This window comes from Heterodontus francisci, chromosome 41 (assembly GCF_036365525.1).
Source record: "Heterodontus francisci isolate sHetFra1 chromosome 41, sHetFra1.hap1, whole genome shotgun sequence".
Lineage (NCBI taxonomy): Eukaryota > Metazoa > Chordata > Chondrichthyes > Heterodontiformes > Heterodontidae > Heterodontus > Heterodontus francisci.
Genome location: NC_090411.1, coordinates 21,518,681 through 21,545,728, shown reverse-complemented (window position 1 = coordinate 21,545,728; position 27,048 = coordinate 21,518,681). Strand labels below are relative to the sequence as shown.

General features: G+C 44.2%; 2 protein-coding genes across 3 annotated transcripts in view; both read right to left on the bottom strand.

Moving 5' to 3' along the window:
- Window positions 1-16,131: 16,131 nt before the first annotated feature.
- timm8b (translocase of inner mitochondrial membrane 8 homolog B (yeast)) lies at window positions 16,132-16,840 on the bottom strand. Its single transcript, XM_068019488.1, has one exon. It carries the CDS (start codon window positions 16,789-16,791, stop codon window positions 16,507-16,509), a length of 285 nt encoding a protein of 94 aa, XP_067875589.1. The 5' UTR covers window positions 16,792-16,840; the 3' UTR covers window positions 16,132-16,506.
- An 8,045-nt stretch (window positions 16,841-24,885) lies between these two features.
- The window catches only part of wbp2nl (WBP2 N-terminal like), a 33,992-nt gene continuing 31,829 nt past the window's right edge, over window positions 24,886-27,048 (bottom strand). For both annotated transcript variants that reach the window (XM_068019486.1, XM_068019487.1), the window contains exon 8: window positions 24,886-26,666. In XM_068019486.1, the coding sequence (XP_067875587.1) occupies window positions 26,619-26,666 (48 nt within the window). In that variant the 3' untranslated portion in view covers window positions 24,886-26,618. The remainder of the gene's footprint in view (window positions 26,667-27,048) is intronic.

The following is a 27,048-nucleotide window of genomic DNA, read 5'->3' as shown; positions in this document are numbered from 1 at the left end:
GTGCCGTCTGTACGGGCATAAATAGCATGTGACTCTGAGATACATTAGGATAAGGATGCAGCAGCATCTCAATCTGTTCAGTTTGGCCTGTCCACTCTCAGAGGACGTTATTAGGGCAAACCAATGGATTTGCTGTCCACTGCACATAGAGGGCAAAATGCATTAGCACCAACATGCCTGTTACCCTTTCCTCAAAGGACAGAGAAATATCTGTCAACCACATTCACAAGCATCTGGTTTGAGGGCTAGCCAGCTGCAAAAAGCAAATGGAGTCCTGAAAGCGAGGGATAATAAGAACAACGGTAGAAGGGATATCTCAGTGCCAGCATCAGAGTAACCATGTCCAAGAGCTGTAGGTAATGCAGCATAAATGCAGGCTGCACTGATTGATGAGGGTCCTGTAAAGTGCAAGGACAAGAGTGAACACCTATCGTCTGGAGAAATTAACACAGTATTAGACTGGCAGGAAATTAACTTGTCTGCAGCTTGCTGCGAAATGGCATGAGACTGACATCTCCTGGTGTGAGGTAGAACTGCAAGAGGAAGAAAGGAGCAGAACTGAGCCAATGCATGAGGGGGAAAAAAATCCCCTGAGACAGTAGCTGATGTATATCAGCATTCTTCGTAATAATACATAGCTCAAAAATCTATATTCCATTTTCAATAACTCTTGAAAGGAAAGCTGCACCGTTTCCAGAGGTACTGCAGAACCAGGTCCATGGGTAGAGTGGACGGAACAAGCCCCCATAACATCTCCCTATTCCAAAAATCATTTTCCTCAGAAAGGGGACGTATTAGATATTAAACTGATTATCAAACAACTTTTTTTTAAAAACTTAATTCATAAAATTTGAACAGGTACACTGTTCAGATGTCATAATTTTGAATTGTATAATTGTTACATCCACATTTGCAATACATTGCATTTTTACTTATGCTCATGCATTCAGCCAAAAAGGGATTTTCCACTGGTTCAATCCCTCAGTGTACTATAGCGGGAGAGCTCCACACTATGTCCTTTCCTGATTGAGCCTTTACAGCAGCTGCTTTAAACTTCAGGGCGTCCCTCAGCTCGGACGCCTGGACTGTGCTAGTCGGCAACACTCAGTATAGATGCTACACCTTACCTTAGCCGGAAAGGCCAGGAAGTGATATCTTGGCCAGCAGGCATCTGGGACCTGAGGTGCCAGAGAAATTGATTGACGATACAAAGGTAGGTGGGAATGTAAGCTGTGAGGAGGGCACAAAGGGCCGGATTTTATTCTGGCAGCGGGGGTCCCATGGTGAGCCAGAAGGTGGTGGAGACCCCGCCTCAGCCCTTCAATGTACCCCCTTTGCAATTTCATGGCGCACAGCCAATTAACTGCCTACCGTGAGGAACGCAGTCAGGCAGGCCCAGCGACGGGGTGGGGGAATGGAAGGTTTTGTGGGTGGTGTGGGTTCTTGCCAGGGGGTGTGGTCATTCCCTCCAGGGGCCATGGATTGCCCCCAAAGGAAGATTCCCCCCCTGCCCCAAGGCTGCCAGGTCTTGTAGTAGACTCGCCAACTTTAAGGGCATTTAAGTGGACATTGGATAGACACATGGATGAAAATGGAATAGTGTAGGTCAGATGGTTTCACAGGTTGGCGCAACATCGAGGGCCGAAGGGCCTGTACTGCGCTGTAATGTTCTAATTCTAATTCTAATTCTTACCTGGCAACATCTCCACACAGCAGCAGGCCCCTCTGTCTTCCATAAAATTGGAGCAGAGGTGGAAAGCTGCCTTTAAATGACCAATAATTGGGCCTCGATTGGGTGAAATGGCAGGGTGTCAGGACAACACCACTGTGTTCTGAGGCCGTTAAACTGCATAGAACGGGAGTGTTCTCCCCTAGTTTTAGTTCTGACTGGAGGGCAATGTATTCCTTGGGTGCTTGATGCTCATGTCAACATGTCATCCTTGGGTGCATGAAGCTACAGGCAACAAGACAAGGACTTTGAGACAAACAATTCCTACATTACAACAGTGACCACACTTCAAAAGTACCTCATTCCTGCTTTGTAACATCCGGTAGTCGTGAAAAGCGCTATAGTAGTGCAGTCTCAATCAATGGGTGAGAATCAGTAAGTTTCCCGATCAAATCTGGAGTCAGACAGGGCTATCCTCTCTCCCCTGTCTTATTTGTTTGCTGTATCGAACCTTTTGCTGAGTCCAGTAGGAAGGATGCGGGCTTAAGAGGGGTGACAGTCTAAGGCAACAGAGGCACTCAGGTCAAAGTCTCCCTGTACTTCGACAGTGTCACTGTCTTCTGCTGGGATCCGCTGTCCGTTCGCGGACTGATGAGCATCTGCGACCAGTGCGCACTGGCCTCGGGAGTCAAAGTAAATCGCGGCAAGAGCCATGCTATATAAATGATGCATTACTTCAATGACAAGCAAGTATTTCTTTTTTTCTTTCAAAATGAGAGGTTTGTCAATAGACTGTAAGAAACCACTTTCTCAGAAAGGAAAAATTAGCCTCTGGGGGATCAATTCCAGTTGTAAAGGCAGATGGCAGTTGTATTCTTTGGGAACTGGGCTGACCGATCCTTTGTTCCCTTCACCGTCAGGTCAGACTACCTGAAGGTGCTGTGGATATGGTTCGGAAGGGCCGGGGCGTGTGCCAAAACCTGGAAGGAGCGAGTAGCCAGGGTACACCATAAACTGAGCATGTGGGAGCAGCAATCTCTCTCCATTATGGACCAGAACTTGGTCATCAGGTGCGATGCGCTCACGTTGCTGCTGTATGTGGCACAGGTCTGGCCCATACCCCACTCCTGCACCGTGGCGGTCACCTGAGGCATTTTCCGCTTTATCTGGAGATCTAAAATGGACCGGGTCCGGAGGGACACGATGTTCAAACCTCTGGATAAGGGCGGGAATAATGTACCCAATGTCGCCCTCATCCTGATGACCACCTTTGTGTGCGGCTGCATCAAGCTGCGCATAGAGCCCCAGTAGGCAAACACCAAGCATCACTATATGCTGAGACTCTGCCTGTCCCTGGTGTTGTGAAGGATGGGTCTGGTCACATTGCCGCGTAACACTCCATCCAGTTGGACTGTGCCATACCACCTATCCTTCGTGGGAAAGTTTCTCTGGGAAAACACCTTCGACCACCAATCCATCAGGCAGTGGTCTGCATGGAATGTCCTCAAGGCGCTACGGGAAAAGGAGATGATGGATCCTGTTGGATGGTTCCCCAAGCAGACTGCCAAAGATATTTGGTTGAATGCCTCATCACCAGAACTTTCAAACAAGCACCAAAACGTAGCTTGGCTGGTGGTGAGAAGGGTCCTTCCAGTCAGATCCTTCCTACATGCCCGGAGTCTTGCCCCCTCCGCACGCTGCCCTCGAGGTGGCTGCGGTGGGGAAGAGACAGTTGCCCACCTCCTTCTGGAATGTGTCTTTGCAAAGCAGGTGTGGAAAGAGATGCAGTGGTTTTTGTCAAGGTTCATCCCAAGCAGCTCTGTAACACAGGAGTCTGTGCTCCACGGGCTGTTCCCAACGACACACACCGAGATAAACATCAACTGCTGCTGGAGGACCATCAATTCGGTGAAAGACGCTCTTTGGTCTCCCCGAAACTTGCTGGTCTTCCAGCGCAAAGAGTTGTCCATGAGTGTTGCAGACTGGCACATTCCAAGGTCCAGGACTACGTGCTGAGGGACGCACTAAAGCTTGGGGCAGCCGCTGCAAAGGCTCAATGGGGAAAGACCACTTTGTAGGGTCCTCCCACCAAAGTGAACTGAGGGGCTGGACCCATGGGAAACCCCGCGGGCTGTATACACCAAATATGGGTTTGCTGTAAAATGTACATGGCATGTAAAATGGAATGGAAGGGTTGTGAGGCAACTCACTCCTGTATCGAAGAAAACTGATTTCCTTTGCACTTTGGAATGTCAACTTGGTGCTGTTTTGAACTGTTTTGTAATGCTTTTTTTTAACAGATTTTTATGAATAAGGTATATTTTTTGGGGACAATAGTTAATTTACTGCCACTTGACTTCCTCGACTTGTCCATTTCTGGTGATGGGCTATCAACTAATATTCGCTATAAACCCACTGGCTCCCACATTCACCTTGACTACATTTCTTCCACGCTGCTTTATGTAAGGCCTCTATTCCATTCTCCCAGTTTCTCTGTTGCATCTGTTCCACATTTCATACTAGTGCTTCCAATATGTCATCTGTTCTTCTCAGCCAAGGATTTCCCCCGCCAACCCCCACTGTAGTTGGCAGAAAAGATTCATGAGAATGGTTCCAGGGATGAGGAACTTCAGTTATAGGGATAGATTGGAAAAGTAGGGACTGTTATCCTTGGAGAAGGTTGAGAAGAGATTTGCTGGAGGTGTTCAAAATCATGAGGCGACTGGAAAGAGTAGATCGGGAAATACTGTTCCCATTGGTAGAAGGATCGAGAACAAGAGGGCACAGATTGAAGGGAATTGGCAAAAGAAGCAATGGCGACATTGATTAGAATCCAGGACCAGCATGTTCCTGTGAGGAACAAGGATAAGTTTGGCAAGTTTCGGGAACCTTGGATAACGCGGGATATTGTGAGCCTTATCAAAAAGAAAAAGGAAGCATTTGTAAAGGCTGGTAGGCTAGGAACAGATGAATCCCTTGAGGAATATAAAGACAGTAGAAAGGAACTTAAGCAAGGAGTCAGGAAGGCTAAAAGGGGTCATGAAAAGTCATTGGCAAACAGGATTAAGAAAAATCCCAAGGCTTTTTATACGTATATAAAGAGCAAGAGGGTAACTAGGGAAAGGGTTGGCCCACTCAAGGACAGAGAAGGGAATCTATGTGTGGAGCCAGAGGAAATGGGCGAGGTACTAAATGAGTACTTTGCATCAGTATTCACCAAGGAGAAGGATTTGGTGGATGATGAGCCTAGGGAAGGGAGTGTAGATAGTCTCAGTCATCTCATTATCAAAAAGGAGGAGGTGTTGGGTGTCTTGCAAAACATTAAGGTAGATAAGTCCTCAGGGCCTGATGGGATCTACCCCAGAATACTGAGGGAGGCAAGGGAAGAAATTGCTGGGGCCTTGACAGAAATCTTTGCATCCTCATTGGCTACAGGTGAGGTCCCAGAGGACTGGAGAATAGCCAATGTTGTTCCTCTGTTTAAGAAGGGTAGCAAGGATAATCCAGGAAATTATAGGCCGGTGAGCCTTACGTCAGTGGGAGGGAAATTATTAGAGAGGATTCTTCGGGACAGGATTTACTCCCATTTAGAAACAAATGGACTTATTAGCAAGAGGCAGCATGGTTTTGTGAAGGGGAGGTCGTGTCTCACTAATTTGATTGAGTTTTTTGAGGAAGTGACGAAGATGATTGATGAAGGAAGGGCAGTGGATGTTATCTATATGGACTTCAGTAAAGCCTTTGACAAGGTCCCTCATGGCAGCCCAGTACAAAAGGTGAAGTCACACGGGATCAGAGGTGAGCTGGCAAGATGGATACAGAACTGGCTCGGTCATAGAAGACAGAGGGTAGCGGTGGAAGGGTGCTTTTCTGAATGGAGGGATGTGACTAGTGGTGTTCCGCAGGGATCTGTGCTGGGACCTTTGCTCTTTGTAGTATATATAAATGATTTGGAGGAAAATGTAGCTGGTCTGATTAGTAAATTTGCGGACGTCACAAAGGTTGGTGGAGTTGCGGATAGTGATGAGGATTGTCAGAGGATACAGCAGGATATAGATCGGTTGGAGACTTGGGCGGAGAAATGGCAGATGGAGTTTAATCCGGACAAATGTGAAGTAATGCATTTTGGAAGGTCTAATGCAGGTGGGAAGTATGCAGTAAATGGCAGAACACTGAGGAGTATTGACAGGCAGAGAGATCTGGGCGTACAGGTCCACAGGTCACTGAAAGTGGCAACGCAGGTGGATAAGGTAGTCAAGAAGGCATACGGCATGCTTGCCTTCATTGGTTGGGCCATAGAGTATAAAAATTGGCAAGTCATGCTGCAGCTGTACAGAACTTTAGTTAGGCCACACTTAGAATATTGCGTGCAATTCTGGTCGCCACACTACCAGAAGGACGTGGAGGCTTTGGAGAGGGTACAGAAGAGGTTTACCAGGATGTTGCCTGGTCTGGAGGGCATTAGCTATGAGGAGAGGTTGGATAAACTCGGATTGTTTTCACTGGAACGACGGAGGTGGAGGGGCGACATGATAGAGGTTTACAAAGTTATAAGCGGCATGGACAGAGTGGATAGTCAGAAGCTTTGTCCCAGGGTGGAAGAGTCAGTTACTAGGGGACATAGGTTTAAGGTGAGAGGGGCAAAGTTTAGAGGGGATGTGCGAGGCAAGTTCTTTACACAGAGGGTGGTGAGTGCCTGGAACTTGCTGCTGGGGGAGGTGGTGGAAGCAGGTACGATAGCGACGTTTAAGAGGCATCTTGACAAATACATGCATAGGATGGGAATAGAGGGATACGGTCCCCGGAAGTGCAGAAGGTTTTAGTTTAGGCAGGCATCAAGATCAGCGCAGGTTTGGAGGGCCGAATGGCCTGTTCCTGTGCTGTACTGTTCTTTGTTCTTTGACACGAGGAAAAACTTTTTCACGCACTGAGTGGTAGGCATTTGGAATGCGCTACCTGAGAGTGTGGTAGAGGTAGGTTGATTCTAATCATTCAAGAGGGAATTGGATTGTTACCTGAAAAGGAAGAATGTGCTGGGCTACGAGGAGAAGGTGGGGGAGTTGCACTCGGTAAATTGCTCTTTTGGAGAGCCAGTGTAGGCACGATGGGTGAATGGCCTCCTTCTGTGCTGTAACAATTCTGCGAACCATGTCAGTTCCATTTCCCGCAGTTTTGTTCTTAGTCCTTCCCTCCCTCCCAGGATCACGAGAATCACCAGATTCCCCTTGTCCTCACCTTCCATCCCGCCATCCTCCACATTCAACAGATCATCCTCCACCATTTCCTCCACCTCCAGCGTTGTCACCACCAAACACATCGTCCCCTCCCTGCCTCTTTCAGCATTGCGAAGGGACCGTTCCCTCCATGAGACCCTGCTCCACTCCTCAGTCACCCCCTCCCCTTCCCACAGCACCTTCCCTTTTGCCTCCTCCCTTCTCACTGTCCAAGGCCCATAACACTCCTTTCAGGTGAAGCAGCGATTTACTTGGACCTCTTTCAATTTAGTATACTGCATTCACTACTCACAATGCGGTCGCCTCCACATTGGGGACACCCAATGCAGATTGGGTGACCATTTTGCAAGTCACTTCTGTTCAGTCTGAAAGCAAAACCTGAGCTTCCGGTCGCCTTTCATTTAAATTTTCCACTCCATTCACACTCTGACCTCTCTGTCCTCGGTCTCCTACAGTGTTCCAATGAAGCTTAGTGTAAGATCGAGAAACAGCACCTCATCTTTCAATTAGGCATTTACAGCCTTCAACATTGAGTTTAACAATTTCAGAATATAACCTCTGCCTTCATTTTTCCAGACAGCAGCTGTTGGTAATAAATCTGCTATTCCCATTTACTCCTCCTCTAGACTCAACTTTTGTTTCTTTACTTGTCCCATTACCATCTCCTTGCACCATCATCTGTTTTATCCTTTAATCTCTCCTGCCTTCCCTTTTGATCTTCCTCCCTTTTTCCTGCCCTGAACTTGCTTAAAACTTGTTCTATCTCTAGCTTTTTCCAGTTTCTCTTTCCACAGCTGTTGCCAGAACTGGTGAGTATTTCCAACATTTTCTGTCTTTATTTCAGATTTCCAGCATCCACAGTATTTTGCTTTTGATGAGGACACCTGTTAGTACAAAATGGAAGAGTCCAAAATCCACGCCTTGTAGAGGTGATGTAACATCTGCTGGTTAAAAAGTGTTAGCTTGACCCCAGTGATTGGATACAATCCAAGACATGGTCAGACCAGTTAATCACATGACTAACCTACTTGGCAACCTGGGTTTTTCTGAATTGTACAGTTTGAACTGAAAAAGTCTGTTTGCTCCTGGATTGAGAAGATCTCTCCTGTCTGCTCCCATCTCTTTTTCACAAGCCTCTGAATCCACTGAAGACACATGATCCCCAAGAGAGAGGTCTCCTACAGTGAACAAGGTTTAAGAAGAATCCTGGGCCCCAACAAAAAGCAAGATCTACCTACAATCAAGTGAGCTCGAAGAACCATAACAAAATCTCTTCAGATATTGCATCAAACATTTCCACTTTATTTTTCTTCTACTCTTTTCTGTCTCTATTTGCATGCATGTATCATGTATGCACACTAGCGTGGGCGCGTTGTGTATCCGTAGGCGTCAACCGAATTAGAGTTTAAGTTTAGGTTTAATAAATTTAAACTTTTCTTCTTTAAACTTAAGAAACCCAGTTTGTGCTGGTTTCTTTGCCTTATAATTGGAAAGCAGTGAACCAGGATGCACCAAGGGGGAGATAAAAACAGTGTGTTTAAAATTAAACACTTACAGTAAGACCAGGTGAAGGTTGAAAGGGAACCCTAGACCTCTTTCTCACCTGATCGTAACACATGCTTAACCAGCATTATTGAATTAAAGGAGGCTTCCTCGACTGGCAGAAAAGTGGGAAATGGTGTCCTGCAGAGATCTGTGCTGATTCACTGTTGTTCCCCAATTACAGAAACGTTTTTGACTCAGAAATTGGATGTATGGTATTGAAATTTGCAGATCATTCCAAATTGTGTTATAGCTCATAATGTGGAGGACTGCATCAAAATACAGGAAGACATACATTGACTTGCAGTGTTGGCAGATAAATGACAAATCAAATTTAACATAGTGAAGTGTGAGGTAATTGTTTTTGGCAGGAGGAATAACGAGGTTACTTGTTCCTTGGACCGTAAGAAACTAAATGGAGTAAAATACCAAATAGATATGGGAATACAGATAGGTAACAACTTATATTTATTTATATAGCACCTTAAATATAGTAAAATATTCCAAGGGACTTCACGGGAGTTTCAGACAAAAGTCAACATCGAGCAAAAGAAGGAGACATCAGGACTGGTAAGTTTTACCTCCAGTGAACTGGCAAATGACCCATTAATTACCCCTGACTTGCTTGTAGCCCATTTGTGCTTGGAAACTCACCATGTACTGATCCCAACTTATCCTAGCCTCCAAGGTAGGTGCAATGTCAGTATCTGAGCTGGTGGCTGCAAGTGTCAGATCAAGTGACGGGGCCCCTTCCGCAGCGCTGTACTGTTGCTCTCTCCCCCATCTGGGGCTCCTGTGGCTGGGCAGGTGGCAGTTCTTGAGTGTCTGAAAGCAGGAACTCAGAAGAGGAAGGTTGGTGTGATGAAAGGAGGGGGGGATGGATGGGAAGCACGATGGCCTTGGTGACACCATCAGCACCTGCCAGCTAGCAGGATGAGGACGAGGTGGGAGGTGAGAGGGGTCACAAGGCAGGAACATGCCGTCATCCTCAATGTTCTCAGCAATGTTGGATGCAATGGACCCCATCACAACCAGCCCATTTAAAAAAAATATTTGTTCATGGGATGTGAGCATTGCTGGAAAGCCCAACATTTTTTCCAAAAATATACTTTATTTACAAAATTTGTAAAAATACATTACATAACAGTTGAAATTTGGATTACATATAGTGCAATACTGATTAGTTTCTTTCACTACAGTACATGAGGTGCCTCACTACACTTAAAATTGCAAGTTATATTTACAATGTACTTTTTACATTCCATGTCAAACATTCTCTGCTGCATACAGCCTGAGGGGTTTACATGGCTTCCGTTCTTTCGGTATACTACGGCGGGAGGGGCTTACATAGTGGCCTTTCCCTATTGAGCCTTTGTAGCAGCTGCCCCAAGCTTTACATAGAAACATAGAAAATAGGAGCAGGAGTAGGCCATTCGGCCCTTCGAGCCGTTCATTATGATCATGGCTGATCATCCAACTCAGTAGCCTGTTCCCGCTTTCCCCCCAGACCCTTTGATCCCTTTAGACCCAAGAGCTATACCTAACTCCTTCTTGAAAACATACAATGTTTTAGCCTCAACTGCTTTCTGTGGTAGCGAATTCCAGAGACTCACCACTGTCTGGGTGAAGAAACTTCTCCTCATCTCAGTCCTGAAAGGTTTACCCCATATCCCTAGACTATGACCCCTGGTTCTGGACTCCCCCACCATCGGGAATATCCTTCCTGCATGCACCCTGTCAAGTCCTGTTAGAATTTTATAGGTTTCTATGACATCCCCCCTCACTCTTCTGAAGTCCAGCGAATATAATCCTAACTGACTCAATCTCTCCTCATACGTCAGTCCCACCATCCCAGGAATCAGTCTGGTGATCCAGTGCTTCCCTCAGCACATTGTCCTAGACTTCGGAGTGTGCCAGTCTGCAACAGTTGGTCGTCAGCAGCCCTTTGCACTGTCCAATATTTATTGCCCATCCCCAATTGCCCTTGGGAAGATGATGCCTTCTTGAACCGTTGCAGTCCATGTGGTGTAAGTACACCAACAGCGCTGTTAGGGCAGGAGTTCCAGGATTTTGACCTAGCGACAATGAAGGAATGGCAACATATTCCAAGTCAGTATGGTGTGTGGCTTGGAGGGGAACTTACAAGTGGTGGTGTTCCCATGTGTCTACTGCCCTTGTTCCTCTAGGTGGTAGAGGTCGCAGGTTTGGAAGGTGCTGCTAAAGGAACCTTGGCGAGTTGCTGCAGTGCATCTTACAGATGGTACACACTGCTGCCACTGTGTGCCGTGGTGGAGAGAATGAATGTTGAAGATGGTGAATGGGGTACTGATCAAAGGATTGCTTTGTCCTGGTTGGTATCCAGCTTCTTGAGTATTGTTGGAGCTGCATTCGGCCAGGCAAGTGGAGAATAATTCATCACATTCCTTACTTGTGCCTTGTGGATAGTGGACAGGTGTTGGGGAGTCAGGTGGTGAGTTATTTGCTGCAGAATTCCCAGCTTTTGGCCTGCTCTTGCAGCCACAGTATTAATATGGCTGGTCCAGTTAAGTTTCTGGTCAGTGGTAACCCCTCGGCTGTTGATGGTGAGGAATTCAGCAATGGTAATGTCGTTGAAGGTTTCTTTCCTGTTGGAGATGGTCATTGTCTGGCCCAATCCTGAATGTTGTCCAAGTCTTGTTGTATCTTCCTTTGAGAGACAGCCTGTCTTTAAGAAGAGCAGGCTGCCTAGACTACGTGGTCCGCAAATAATGCTGCTGGGGCCTCCTGTTGTTTGCAGAGCTCACTGGCAACATTCAGGAGCCGAGAGCAGCATTGGCTCTGGTGCCACAATCATTCAGATGAGGTGGGTACACAAATCTTGTGTGTTGCCCACCTCAATCTGAACAGGTGTGGGCAGGTTGCAAATTGTGGCCCCCACCCCCCCCCCACCCCCGTACCCAAAAAAACAGGGCCAATCAAATTCTATCCCTATGATTCTATCTCAGTAAGGCAGTTCCTGAGTTAAAGACGGATTTTTGAAGTGTAGTCACTGTTGTAATGTGGCAAATGGGACAGCCAATTTGTGCACAGCCAGCTCCCACAAACAGAAATGTGATAATGACCAGATAATCTGTTTTTGTGATGCTGAGTGAGGGATAAATATCAGCCAGGACACCAGCAAGAACTACCCTGCTCTTCAAGATAATGTCATGGGATCTTTCACATCCATCTTAGAAAGCAGGCAGGGTCTTAGTTTAATATTTCATCTGAAAGGTGGCACCTCCAACAGTGCAGCAATCCCCTCAGTACCACAGCCACTATTATTTGTACTCAAACCTCTAGAGTGGAACTTGAACCCACAACCTTCTGACTCAGAGGCAAGAATGCCACAAACTGAGCCACAGCTGATGTGAGGCCGCAACTCCAGCACCTACCTGCCCCACGCACTACCACTCTACCTTCTCAGAGGACACAATTTTATCAGCCCTACGTATAATCGACCCATCTTGGGACAATCTTCAGGAGTAAAGACTGCTACATCTCATCTCGCTCAGTGTACTGGCCTCAAGAACTACTCCATGTCCTGAGTGAGACAGGGACAGGAGGAGGTTCTGTCCACACCAGAAAATTCTGAAGGTGACGGAGAGCTGGCACACCCAGCTGCTTGCTTTTTACCGTGGATTCTGCCAGTCTCACACCAACGTTGTACAGGACCCAATGACACCACTGCTGATTTTCATGGCCCAAGTATTGGAATCCTACTTGATTCTATAATGTTCCTGAACAGAGGTGAGGACTGCTGCCAGGATAAGCTGAAAAACCAGGACACAGAAGATCTCGGCACAATTTCACAAGAAGCCAAAAGGACCATTTGCCTTCAAAGTGTAGAACCTTCACCTTCACTATTAGCCTTCCAGTATCTCACTTCTGAGATGGCACATGATGATGCTTATGCCACTATATTAACATGCTGTGCTGCTAGTGGTAGAGGGTAGTCTCAATGCAGCAGACAGATCTAAGAAGCCCAAGTCCTGCCACTCCAAAGCCCCCCGTCAAATCAGATTTGTCAGTAATAGTTGTGGGGGAGGGCAGGGGAGGCATGTGAAGGGCAGATAGTTAAATTTGCTTTTGGGAAAAAAGTAAGAAATATTTTCTACCTTTTTGGAAGATTGCTGCTACTTAAGAAAAACATAATGTCCTCGTATTAAAGTGGCACTTTACATGGGGGACCTTCAGAGTTAGAGGTTAGGGGGAGAGGGTAATTGGGCTTTGCTCATGGTGTAATTCAGCAACCATTTTAAGATCATAGATTCCATCTTTAATTTTATGTCTCCATTATAAATTCCTATGTCCACATCAATAATGGAACAGGAATAAAGTGCAGTGGGGGGGGGAAGAGCGAGAAGGTTGGATGATGGGAGGAGTGAAGGTATGAGGAGAAGATAAAGGAGGCGGAAGAGAAAGAGGAGGGGAGAAAAATGAGGAGCAAGAGACACAAAGGAGAGAAGGAAAAGGCAGGGATAATGTGTGGGTCTCTTGAAGTTTTGTCTGCTGGAGGCACCAGGAATGTTGCAATTGGCTTCTCAGATGTTAACTGTGGGGGGTGGGGACACAAATCACATTATTAACTACCAACAATGTGGGAACAGCCAAAGACTGCAACAACTAGCATTTATATAGCACCTTTAAAGTATTAAAACACCCCAGTGCATTTCACAGGAATGTTAACAGACAAAAATTGACATCGAGCCAATTAAGACATTAGGAGAGCTGATCCAAAGCTTGGTCAAAGCGGTAGGTTTTAAGCAGCATCATAAAGGAAAGACGGAGGTCTATGGAGGGAATTTCAGAGATAAGGGGCTGGACGGCTGAAGGCATGGGTGCCAATGGTGCAGTAAAGAAAGTGGAGGAAGAACAGGGGGCAGAATTGGAGAAACGCTGGCAATATATCCCATAAGATCCGGCCGTGCAGCAATTGGGAATGTATCCCACACTGAAACAGTCTGCTCACAACTTTACAGCAGTTCAGTGCCTTTTAAAACGTAGTCTGTCCATAGACAAGAAAGTAGTGTTCAGAGGAGTTTGTAATCTGCCCAGCACAAAAAAGATTTAGAGGTAACATTGGTCGCAAGGCCTGAGGTTACAGACATTGGGAGGGGGCGAGACCACAGAGGGATTTAAATGCGAGGATGAACATTTTAAATACAAGGCTTTGGTGGACCAGGAACGAGCACAGGGGCTGGCAGGTGAATGGGATGTGTTGTGGAGAGCAGGCATTACTGAAACAGCAGCAATACTACATCAGATGGTCAGTGGAGGGATGCAGGTATGTGTTTCATTGCTGGAACAGCACTGAAGTCCACAGCCAGCGCTTTGAGGTGCGGTTGCTAAGATTGGGAAAAAGCTCGATATCCTTGTGGACTTAATTACTGCTGCAAGTCTTCTGGTTCTGCAAATAATGCTGGGGGCTTCATACTTAATGGGTCACATAGCATGGCACATTACCATTAGGGTGGTCAGCCTTGCCTCCAGGACTTGAGCACAGAAAAAAACAAAGACTGACACTCGTGTGGCACTGAGGGAGTGCTGCACAATTGCCGGTTCCATCTTTCCAGTGACATGTTAAAATGAGGCCCCGTCTACCAACTCAGGCGGATGTAAAAGATCTCATGGCACTATTGCAAAGAAGAGCAGAGAAGTTATCCCCAGTGTCCTGGCTGATATTTATCCCTCAATCAACCTCCCAGAACAGATTATCTAGTCATTATCACATTGCCGTCTGTGGGAGCTTGCTGTGTACAAATTGGCTGCTGTATTTCCTACATTGCAACAGTGACTACACTTCAAAAAAAATACTTCATTAAGACATCCTGTAGTTGTGAAGGGCGCTACATAAATGCAATTCTTTTTTTCTTCTCAGTAAGGGAGTGCAGCTCTGGCAGAGGTGCCACATTTCAGATCTGATGTTAAACCAAAGTCCCGACAGGTGGACATAAGAGATGCTGTATCAACTAACTACACTTCAAATATACATAAACTGCCTAGTGCGGATTAATTAGGGAAAGCCACCACAGATTTGTTAAAGGCAAATCATGTCTAATTAACTTAAGTTTATTGATGAGGGCAATGCAGTTGCTGTGGTGTACATGGACTTCCAAAAGGCATTTGATAAAGTGCCAACAAAGTTAAAGCCCATGGAATAAAATGACAGTGTCAGCATGAATACAGAGTTGGCTGAGTGACAGGAAACAGAGCAGTGGTGAGCAGTTGTTTTGCAGACTGGAGGAAGGTATATAGTGGGGTTCCCCAGGGGTCAGTATTAGGACCACTGCTTTTCTTAATCTATATTAACCACCTAGACTTGGGTGTGCAAGGCACAATTTCAAAATCTGCAGATATTGCAAAACTTGGAAGTATAAACTGTGAGGATAGTGATAGTCTTCAATAGGACATAGATAGGCTGTTAGATGGGGTGGACATGTGGCAGATGAAATTTAATGCAGAGAAGTGTGAAGTGATACATTTTGGTATGAAGGAGGAGGACAGGCAATATAAACTGAAGGGTACAATTCTAAGGTGCGTGCAGGAACAGAGCCACCCGAGAGCATATGTGCATAAATTGTGGAAGTGGCAGGGCAGGTTGAGAAAGTGGTTAAAAAGGCATACGGGATCCTGGGATTATAAATAATAGAGGCATGGAGTACAAAAACAAGGATGCAATGATGAATCTTCATAAAACACTGGTTCGGCCTCAACTAATTCTGGGCATTGCACTTTAGGAAGTGGGTGCAGAAAAGATTTATGAGCATGATTCCAAGGATGAGGGACTTTAGTTACATGGATGGATTTGAAAATTTGGGACTGTTTTCCTGAGAGAAGGTTGAGAGGAGATTTGATAGAGGTGTTCAAGATCATGAGGGATCTGAACAGAGTAGATAGGGAGAAGTTATTCCCATTCCCAGAAGGGTTCAGAACCAGAGGACACCAATTCAAGCTAACTGGCAAAAGAACCAATGGCAACATGAGGATAAGCGTTTTTATGCAATGAGTGTTTAGCATCTGTAATGCACTACTGAGATTGTGATGGAGGCAGATTAAATTGGGGCCTTCAAAAGGGAATTGGATAAGCACCTAAAGAGAACAAAATTGCAGGGCTATGGAGAAAAGGCAGAGGAGTGGGACTAGCTGAATTGACTTGATACCATCCAAGACAAAGCAGCCCACTTCATCGATACTCCCTTTACCAACGATGCACAGTGACAGCAGTGTGTACCATCTACAAGATACACTACAGCAACTCACCGAGGCTCCTTCGACAGCACCTTCCAAACCCGTGACCTCTACCACCTAGGACAATGGGAGCAGATACATGGGAACACCACCTGCAAGTTGTCTCCAAGCCACATATCATCTTGACTTAGAACTATATTGCCCTTCCTTCACTGTTGCTGGGTCAAAACCCTGGAACTCCCTTCCTAACAGTACCATAGGTGTACCTATACCACTTAGACTACAGCGATTCAAATAAGACAGCTCACAATCACGTTCTCAAGGGCAGAGATGGGCAATAAATGCTGGCATAGCCTGCAACACCCACATCCCATTAAAGAATAAAAAGAGCTTGCACAGACAACAGGTCGAATGGCCGTCCTATGGTAGTAACTCGCTTCCAGATATCCTGAGATGAAAGGCACAGTATAACACAAGTTCGTTCTTAGATTTTTTTTTAATAATGTAGATGAATAGTGGCAGAATCATGACCGTGCAACGCCAACTGAGGAGAGCACACGATGGTAGTCATGAAGATAAGATTTTCTGAAATTACACAAGATCTGAATGCATTTTAAATAGAGAGTGGGGCAGGAAGTTGGTGAAATGACCTTGGGAAGGACAGTCATTCTGTACGACACTGAAGCAAGCTCAAAAAATGTACAAAATTCAGACAAGTCGCAGGCGGTGGTTTCGATATTACAGCAATAAACGCCTTGGTTCTAAATCATCCACAAAATACCTTTTTGTTTCTATTCAATAAGAGGCTGGGTTCGCCCCTTGACTGGGAGGCACCGCGACCAAAATGTTAACTCAATGACCACCCTTCTGCACCATCTGGGCGAAGCGGTTAGTAATGGCCAGCGTCGTGTCCACGAAGCGGTCCACACAGCTGACCAGACAGGCCTCAGTCCTCGAGTCCAACCGAGATCCTGGTTTATCCACACACTTCTCCCAGCACACGTCGGTGAAGTTGTGCACCTTCAATTGGAACTGAGCCTTCTGCTGCTCCACGGCGATCATCCGCGACAATTCCGTCTGGTCAGACACTCCAGAGGCCGAACCGAAATCCATGGAGGAATTGAACTTTTCCATCATTCACTGTCCAATCTTTTATCGAAAGGGAAATGTTTCCGCACACGTTCAGGTCTAGTTCACTGTCTCTCTTCTTAGTCAGGCTGACGTGATTTGACTATGAATTGAATGTACCGATTATGAAGTTTTAATTATTACACTAGCTTTGATGGGATTTACAACTCAGACTGCAAATCAGGTGCAAAAAGTTGTCACTTCCTCCTGCTGTTTATATTTTTATTTGCATAGTTCCAGCGATTCACGAATCACCAAAAGGTCTGTCTCCACCATCTCATACGTCAGAGCTTGCCCTGGAAGTTGTTGATTGGCTAATAAGATGACAATGACAGATTACGTCGACGTGCAACTGATTGGGATTCCCCTCCATTGCTTGTTGCAAAAGGACTCTGCCAGTGGTAATTTTTTTTTTTATTCATTCATGGGATGTGGACATCACTGGCTATTCCAGCAGTTATTGCCCATCCCTAATTGCCATTGAGAAGGTGGTGGTGAGCTGCCTTCTTGAACCGCTACAGTCCTTGTGGGGTAGGTACACCCACAGTGCTGAATTTTGACCCAGCGATAGTGAAGGAACGGCGATATAGTTCCGAGTCAGGATGGTGTGTGACTTGGATGGGAACTCGCAGGTGGTGATGTTCCCATGCATCTGCTGCTCTTGTCCTTTGAGGTGGTAGAGGTTGCGGGTTTGGAAGGTGCAAGGAGCCTTGGTGCGTTGCCGCAGTGCATCTTGTAGATGGTACACACTGCTGCCACTGCATCGGTGGTGGAGGGAGTGAATGTTTGTTGATGGGGTGCCAATCAAGCAGGCTGCTTTGTTCTGGATAGTGTCGAGCTTCTTGAGTGTTGTTGGAGCTGCACCCATCCAGGCAAGTGGAGAGTATTCCATCACACTCCTGGCTTGTGCTTTGTAGATGGTGGACAGGCTTTGGGGAGTCAGGAGGTGAGTTACCCGCCGCAGGATTCCTAGCCTCTGACCTGCTCTTGTAGCCACAGTATTTATATGGCTACTCCAGTTCAGTTTCTGGTCAATGGTTGCCCCTAGGATGTTGATAGTGGGGGAATTCAGCGATGGTAGTGCCATTGAATGTCAAAGGGAGATGGTTATAGCCTGGCACTTGTGTGGCACAAATGTTACTTGCCACTATTAGCCCAAGCCTGGATATTGTCCAGGTCTTGCTGCATTTCTACATGGACTGCTTCAGTATCTGAAGAGTTGCAAATGGTACTGAACATTGTGCAATCATCAATGAACATCCCCACTTCTGATTGAAGGAAGGTCATTGACAAAGCAGCTGAAGATGGTTGGGCCTAGGACACTATGCTGAGAAACTCCTGCAGTGATATCCTGGAGCTCAGATGATTGATTTCCAACAACCACAGCCATCTTCCTTTGCACGAGGTATGACTCCAACCAGCAGAGTGTTCTCCGCCTGATTCCAGTTTTGCTGGGGCTCCTTGATGCCATACTTGGTCAAATGCTTCCTTGATGTCAAGCACAGTCATTCTCACCTCACCTCGAGTTCAGCTCTTTTGTCCATGTTCGAACCAAGGCTATAATAAGGTCAGGAGCCGAGTGGCCCTGGCGGAACGCAAACTGAATGTCACTGGGCAGGTTATTGCTAAGGAAGTGGCAGGAAATTATGTTTTGCTCGATGTGCAAATCGTTTCACCCTAGTAATTGCAAACTGTTTGGAACCTGCTGTTCTTTGCGAGATAGATAATTTATCATCTTTATGGTTGGTTACTTACACTGACTGATGTTGCTGAATTCGAATTTTTAAATTCATTCAATTCAGGGCTCTTACAAAACAGCTTCATTCTTCTATGATACTGACAAGTCGATCAATGCCCATAATCAGTGAGCTGAAAGTTCTTTAATTTCTTTGGTGAAAGTCAAAACTTTAAAATTTACTTTTTAAAAAAATTCTTTCATGGGATATGGGCATCGCTGGCAAGGCCAGTATTTGTTGCCCATCCCTAATTAAGGTGACTGTAAGCCACCTTCTTGAACAACTGCAGTCTATCTGGTACAGGTACACTTACAGTGCAGTTAGGGAGCAAGTTCCAGGATTTTGATCCAGCGACAATGAAGAAACGGTGGTGTTCCCATGCGTCTGCTGGCCTCATCCTTCTAGGTGGTAGAGGTCATGGGTTTGGAAGGTGCTGAGTTGCTGCAGTGCATCTTGTTTATGGTACACACTGCTGCCACTGTGCAGTAACTTGTAAATGTTGATGTTGAGAGAGACTTGGAACAAGGAATGCACAAAGTTAACATGCAGGTGCAGCAGGATATGAGGAAGACAAATAGCATGTTGGCCTTTAATGCAAGGGCTTTGGAGTACAGGAATAAAGAAATCTTACTAAAATTATACAGGGCTTTGGTAAAACTGCACCTAGAATACTGTGTGCAGTTTTGATCTCCACATTTAAGAAAGGATATACTAGCATTGGAGGCAGTGCAGCGAAGATTTACTAAATTGGTCCCTGGGAGGTCCTATGATGAGAGGCTAAGTAAATTGGGCCTATATTCTCTGGAGTTTAAAAGAATGAGAGGCGATCTAATTGAGACATACAAGATTCTGAAAGTGCTTCATAGGGTAGAAGCTGAGAGATCGTTACAACTGGTCAGGGCATCTAGAACATGGGGACACAGCCTCAGGTTAAGGGGTGAATCATTCAGGACTGAGATGAGGAGAAATTATCACTCAAAGGGTTGTGAATCATTGGAATTCTCTACCCCAAAGGGTTGTGGATGCTTCATCATGGAATCCATTTAAGGCTGGGATAGATAGATTTTTGGTCTTGCAGGGAATCAAGGAATATGGGGAGTGGACAGGAAAGTGGAATGGAAGCCCCAGATCAGCCATAATTGTATTGAATGGCAGAACTGCCTTGATGGGCTATATGGTCTACTTCTGCTCCTATTTCTTGCGTTCTTGTGTACATCGGTAGTGGAGGGAGAGACTGTTTAAAGGGGTGGAAAGGATGCCGACCAAGCGGGCTGCTCAGTCCTGGATGGTGTCAAGTTTCCTAAGTATTGGAGCTGCACCCATCCAGGCAAATGGAGAGTATTCAATCACACTCCTGACTTGTGCCTTGTAAATGGTGGACAGGGTTTGGGGAGTTAGGAGGTGAATTACTCGCTGCAGAATTCCAAATCTCTGACGTGCTCTTGTCGTTACAGAAATTGAAAATTCAGAAAATTGCCCTGCAATGTTGCACAATGTATATTCTCACATAATAAGGGTATATTATTTCTGATCAGTAAGATTTTGCATGGTTATTATCACATCTTAACTATAACAGTAACTTAAAACAGACCTGTTAGGGGGACTTTTAACTTTCTGACCTGCTGGGAGCAGGGTGGCACACTGGAGACCCAGAAATCAGGGTATTCCTGGAAAACTATGCAGTTAAAACTCCACAGTGCATGTGGGATGTCACTGACAGGTTCCCACCCAGAAGGCAGCCTGACTGACAGGCTTGGCTTCCAGTTAGATGAGGAAAACTGGAGAAGAGGTTAAGTTTGAGCCCTGACCTCTGGGGACAGGGGGGCAGGGTAGGAAGAGGGGCTGATCTGGGGTGGGGAAGAATTCAGAGGCGTAGGGAGGTGCAGCACTCAGAGCTCAGTGGTAAGATCTAGTGGGGGCAGGGGAAAGGTCAATGGGAAATAATAGTGCAGGGTCAGAGGGGTGAAGGTATCCCACCCTCAGGAGTTGGCATTTACCTCCCTTTAACTACTGGATTCCCTGTGGCTCAATTGGCTCCTCCCCCCCCCCCCCCCCCCCCCATCTTGTCCCATTAAAACAAGACACGGGCAGGTTGGAGCAGGGGGCAGGATTCAAATTTTTAAACACTTTAAAACCCCCCCAAACCTACCCGTGCTTTAGGATTGAAATTCCCCCTTTTGTCTCCAAACTAACTAATTACACATACCCTTTGATACTTAAATTGCCGTCAAGCTGGCCACATATCCTGCTTGCTCAGCTTTGGCCTATGGAATTCAAATGGCCTAACATAAACCACATTTGTGTCAGGATAAGAGGTCGGTCGTTTAGGACTGAGATGAGGAGAAATTTCTTCAGAATGATGTGAATCTTTGGAATTTTCTACCCCAGAGGGCTGTGGATGCTATCGTTGAGTATATTTAAGACAGATCATTAGATTCTTGAACACTAACAGAAATCAAGGGATAAGATGGGCAAGTGGAATTAAGATCAGCCATGATCTTACTGAATGACAGAGCAGGCTCGAGGGGCTGAATGGCCTACTCCTGTTCCTATTATTTTCTTATTAGCTTCTATCACAGAATACATTTGCAAAACAAAGACATTAATACGACCTTCTGTATTGAGCTATTTTCCCTCAATTTCTCACCTGATGTTCTAAACTTTCTGGCAAATCATGCCCAATGCATATTGGCTGTCTTTACCCTTTCCTTCTTTACTGTAGTCCACTTTGCTTTCTATCCCTTGATACCCCCTTACTAAAGCGAAGATAGGGTTAGGGTTAACCTAAATGACATTCTATCCCACATGGGATACAGATGGGCAATGGCAGCTTTCCAGTACCTCATTCCTGACCATTCTTGATCTGTAGACCTTTCAGTGTAAAGAGATCATTAGACCGTAGCCTAATCCTGTCATCCTTACACTGACAGGCATCAATGGCACAGGAATTAGAATACCAAAATTCTGAACCATGGTTAAAGGAATTCTCCTGGAAGTTACCAGATGTTGATGTGCTGGTCCTCTCCTAGAACAATTGGAAGAGATCAATCTTTCAGCGACTAAACTCCATATCTCTGGAATTCTCTTCCAAAACCATCCTACCTCAAAAGCTCTCTTCAAACATCTTCAGTCTCTCCCTCCCACCACCCTCAACAAATCTTTCAGTGTTATCACTTCCCCTTATAAAATGCAGAGAGATGTTGGTCTAAATTGTTGCCGTTTAAATTTTGAGACCATGTGTCCCTTCTGCTTCCAAAAATGCAGACAAACACGTTTAATGACAACACAGGATATTTTACACTTACTTGGATCACAGTGAAGACTTTTTCTACTTTCCTGTTGCACAAGGATGAATTACCAATTCCTTTTTTATATTATCGACTGTCCAGTCGTCTGAAATAAAACTGGACACATACATTGCACAAATATCTTTATTCAGTTGTCTATGAAAGCAATTAACAAGTTGTAAAGCATACATACACTTAGACAATTAATGAGCACATTCATTTTATAAATCTAGCAGTTATCAATTCTCCAATTAATACAAAAGTATAGATCAAATAAAAAAGCAATGCATTATTATGCTCCAGAATCTCATTTCATCTACCCATCTTTCCCTAGTTCAAATTTAAGGGGGTTGTTTCAAAGCTGTACCTATTTGCCTCATTTCAATTTGAACTTGATACAAGGGATATATACTGCTTGGTCTTTCCATCCTAAATAATTGGAACTAATACTTATTTTGTAGCATTAATTAGCACACAGACAGGCCAAAGATCAGGCCAAGTAAACAGCCAGCCAATTTGCATTAAAAAAAGTCAGCAGGATGAAAAACATGAGCTTCCCCACCAAACCAGCTGGAGTTCACCGAAATTCTGTATTTCAAGAAGATACAGGGAAGTGAAGTACAGTTGAGTGTTCTACAATATTTTTCCCTAAATTACAAAGCATTATTGAATTTTCTAGAATATTTTTTCCTTCCTACAATATTACTAAGTACTATCAACTATTTTACATTATATTTTACACAGCTTCATTTTAACATTCTCAAAGAATGAATAACTGAGGGTTATTACAAAAATTGTCAACTTTTTTGTAAAAAAAAGTTTGGCTTCAATAACCCCATCTGTGACTCGGTTCCCCCCCCCCCCCCCCCCCCCAAAATCCCCCACCTCAAAAAATTTGGAGGAAACCAAATGTAAAATGGAAGAAAGATTATTTTAAGCAAACAACTGGTTTAAAAAAATAGTAAACAGCTGCTGGAATTCCCCTCTAATCATGCCAATGTTTATATGCAACAGAGTTGCTGACAATTTTTAAAAAAGAGTCCCCCAGAAAGCCCCATTTACACAATTTTTGGTCTTAAAGAGAAGCCTGGCAGAAAATTGTTGTGGCTGTGCACTCCTCATCTAAGACATATTTCTGTTCTGGTGTTGGCAGAGGGTCTGTACTTGATTTGCAGCACTGGTTTCAGAGGTAACAGCATATCATTGCCATCAACCTTCCTGTTCCATTTTGAGGCCTCAGGTTGAGAACAGTTATTGACAACCAGACAGACTCCAAAGCCAGTATTAATAAGATACAAGGCAGAGCAGCTTCAACATACATAGTGCAAACTTCCTCACACTGTTACTTACAACACATGCAAGACAAATCTGTAAACTATTTATCTTTTTATAACTATATAAAACAGATCCTCTTAAACCAATATCCCCTTTAATGAGATCCACTGGAATCTACAAACTAATGAACTCATTGAGCTCCTGCTAAATTCAAACATTTTAGACAATGCCTGCCCTTTCATTCTGTGCTTCCCCACCCAAATTACTTGAGACTGTTGAAGGGCACAACAGAATCCTTTCCTAAATTCTAGTAAAAAAAATGTATAAGTGTAAGAGTGAGTTAATCAGGCTAGTCCAACTAGTTGAAGTTACATGTTGCTATGACCACTCACTAACTATTACAACAGGGAATTTGAAAAAAGGATTAGTTCCATCTATAGAGGTGCTTTACATACCTGCTCTGGTAAAGAGGGTGCAGTCACGTGTTTAGTGGTTGTGCTCGGTACTGGTGTGTTAGAGGAGCTACTGAACTGGCTTTATGTGGCAGTCATTTTATTATGTCTTTATTATTTTAATAACTGTCAAAACACCAGGACACATGACTATTCGAAAAGGATCCTTCAATTTGTTAAAAAAATGAATATTAAGTCAGTTCTGTCTCCTGCTGCATCGGCCATTGCTAACAGCACTTGCTTTTGGCAATCAGGACAGCACTAAACTGATTTAATTGTACACATGATGCTTTGCGTTGTTTTGACACTATAGAAAAGTTTTAAAACATCTCCATTTACTTCTTCATTTAATCCTGCTTTCTTTATTCACAGAAAGATGGTAAAATCAACAAGTTCACAGTGGGCCCAAAAAGAGCAGTCCTCGGAATCAGTGCAATGCATCGACCTTTTGTTTTACTTTTTTTTTCAGTAGGAAGCATTAAAAATATTTGAGAAAGTTGATCTTTTTAGCTAATTTCCCTTCAGTATTTAATCTGATTTTTATATGCTATGAAGAAAAGCTGCTTTTAATAAGCGATCACCACTCACAGCTCAGTAACAGCCACAGAAAGATAAAGCCATGCCCAATGGCCTTTACTTCACAGCCATAAAATAGTTGACACATAATTGGTTAATGGTGCATAGATTTATGGCAGTGAAGGATTAACAGTTACAGTACAATTAATCCCCTTTATTCATGCCTAGAGCAAAGTGGTTAGTGTCATTACATTAATTAGTTGAATTCAATCCCCATCCTCCAAGAATTTCACAGCTTTGTCCCTCTATTTTCCTTCACCGTCTCCCATACACTATTGCAATCCAAGAAGGCATCTGGTTACTAAGCCTCTGCCTATAAAGTGGGGTTAAACTGGCAGCTGGGGAATAAAGGAAGCATCCAAGCTGGGTAACTACCAGGCTAACCAGTTGCTTTGGTGCCAATTTCTGTACAAATACCTTCAGGATTGGCCAGCAGGACAATGTGGACAAGTGAGATCTCTCCTTTCGCCAGGAGGCTTCACTATGATGCAACGTGCTGCCAGGTGAAAACAGAGAAACAAAATCCTTCTGCTGAACTGAGACAAAAGGAGTTAAGATATTGAAGCAGACTCGCAATCTGAGTGAGAGTGAAGCATTCCAATGACTCCAAGTTGGCCTCTCAAAAGAGTCAAACTTCTGGAAACTTGAAGCATTTTTCACCATAGTCCTCTCTAGTGACAACGAGAATCATGAGGTTGAAACAGATGAAAAGATTAGGTTACACAACAGAGCAAGGAAGACAGAATGAAATAAGGAGTCAAATCCATTATCCCTGGATCAAATTCAGCTGGTGAGTTAATTTATTCAATATATTTTCTTAAATTATACATTATGTCTGTGCCCTGGTTGTCTTGACCAGTAATTTTAAAGCTTCAAGTACAAGTACATTGTAGGGACTGAGATATCAGTAAGTGCACAGCTATTTTCCTTTACAACATGTTAGATTGTGGAGTAGTCGTGACATTCAATTCTGCTGTAAGAAGTAGGGAAAACTACAAGTTAGGGGCTAGTTCACTCTTACAATGGGCCAAATGCTTTTTCTAGCTCCTTGCAAGTTACATGCGCTTCTGGAATACCACAACCTAAACACTGTACATCACAGCATCCTCAAAAAAAATACTTTAAAATACACATCAAATTAAGGAGAAGTCATAGTACACAGCAAGAGAGCTTTTCAAAAATGAATACAAGACCCAGACAATGATGGACCATGTGCCCAATGGTACCAGCAAGAGCCACAGGTACAGCCCAATTCTTTCAACTAGGAGTTCAGTGAAGTACAAGTCTTTTAAACGATATCACTTGAACTGTGGCAAAGTATCAGCATTATAGATTTGTCTTTCCAATCTTGTGCATGCCTAAAGGAAGCATTTAGAGGTTTTTTTAAAAAGAAAACACTGGGTTAAAGTATTAATAATAATTAGATTGCCTCCATCTCAACCAATGTCAAGAACAGTAAAGTGCATTGGTTCAAGAGTATGCTTAGTGTATTGATATCCTCTAACTAAATAACCCAGTCACAATACTGCAGCCCTGACAGAGGTCTCAAATACCTGTACACAGTATTCTTTATCCATTGGATCGTACTTTTAGATTGCACTGCAGCAGACCAGAGTGGTATCAGTGGAGTATTCTAATGCAAAAATCTACCATACTGGACCAAACCCAAACTAGATTTGACAGTTTAGAAACAAGTGAATTGGATTTTTCCCCATCCCCTTAAGAAATAAATTATAAAATGATCTTTTTAACAAAGTAGCTCACAAAAACATTAGAGACGATTCCTCCTCCCTTCCCCTCCTGCCAAACTTCCAAAGCATTTCTCAGCAATATTCCTAACAAGGTTAGTCTCATTTATTTTCTGCTGGAAGAAATATTTTATTTAATATAGAGAACATTAAAAACAGATCAGAATCATTCCAACCTTTCCATACCAAAAAATTCTAAAGCCTAGAAATGATGCTACATGATTACTGGCCAATGAGCATCATGATGAAATTACTCTTATCTTCAGAGGCATTATTTAAAATAGCAAAGTGATTTTGTAGGAATGTGTTCATCTGCTTGCATCGCACAAAGTAATTCCTATAATTAAACTCTTTCTAGAATATTTTGAATACTATAATGTCATTACAAGCTACATTTTTTGCACTATTAAAAAGGATGTGATTCATCAACATTTACTGGCTGCTGAGTCCAGACAGCTACAGCACACTGGCAATATCTGAAAATTGGGGACGGGTCATATTAGGTAAATACTTTGCTCCTAAAGGTGGTGAGGAATTCTCAGTGGAAAAAGATCCTGTGCACAGGCGATTAAACCCATTCCCTGTGCAAGGTCATCAAGAAGGAGCCTGCAGTTCAAGAGGCATTCCTTCTTTGGAGGACACAGATGGTGGAAAGAGACAATGAAGTGGCTGTGGATAATAAAATGCAGCTTCTAACAGAATTTTTAGAAAGTAAACAATTCACAAACAATTGGAAAAAAAAAATCAGCACTTCAAACAGGTTCAGTTGTTCTTCTTCTGTTCTGCTGGTGTGTACGGTGGGGGCTGATCCTACAAAAGAAAATACTTGTTTTATTGGTCAATTTGAATATTGAAGCAGATATACAACAATGTGCCTGGATGGACGGCATACTCTCTGGTTATATAACACGTTATACAGTGATAACGCGATCACACCAGCAATTCCCAATGTGATAAATTCTTTAGATCAAGGGGTGGTGCACGGAGGCAGGAGGAGGAGATGTTAAAGATGTCCCTGTTAAAAGGCAAATGTCCTCACACAAAGAGGAAATGCCATTCCAAACATTGAACATGAAACAAGAGGATATGTACAATGGACAAAGACTTGTCTGGAGGGAAGACGCTCATCATGGGCTGCAGATAGACACAAGCATCTTTAACAAGTGTGCCTTTTTGAAGGTGGTCTACATTG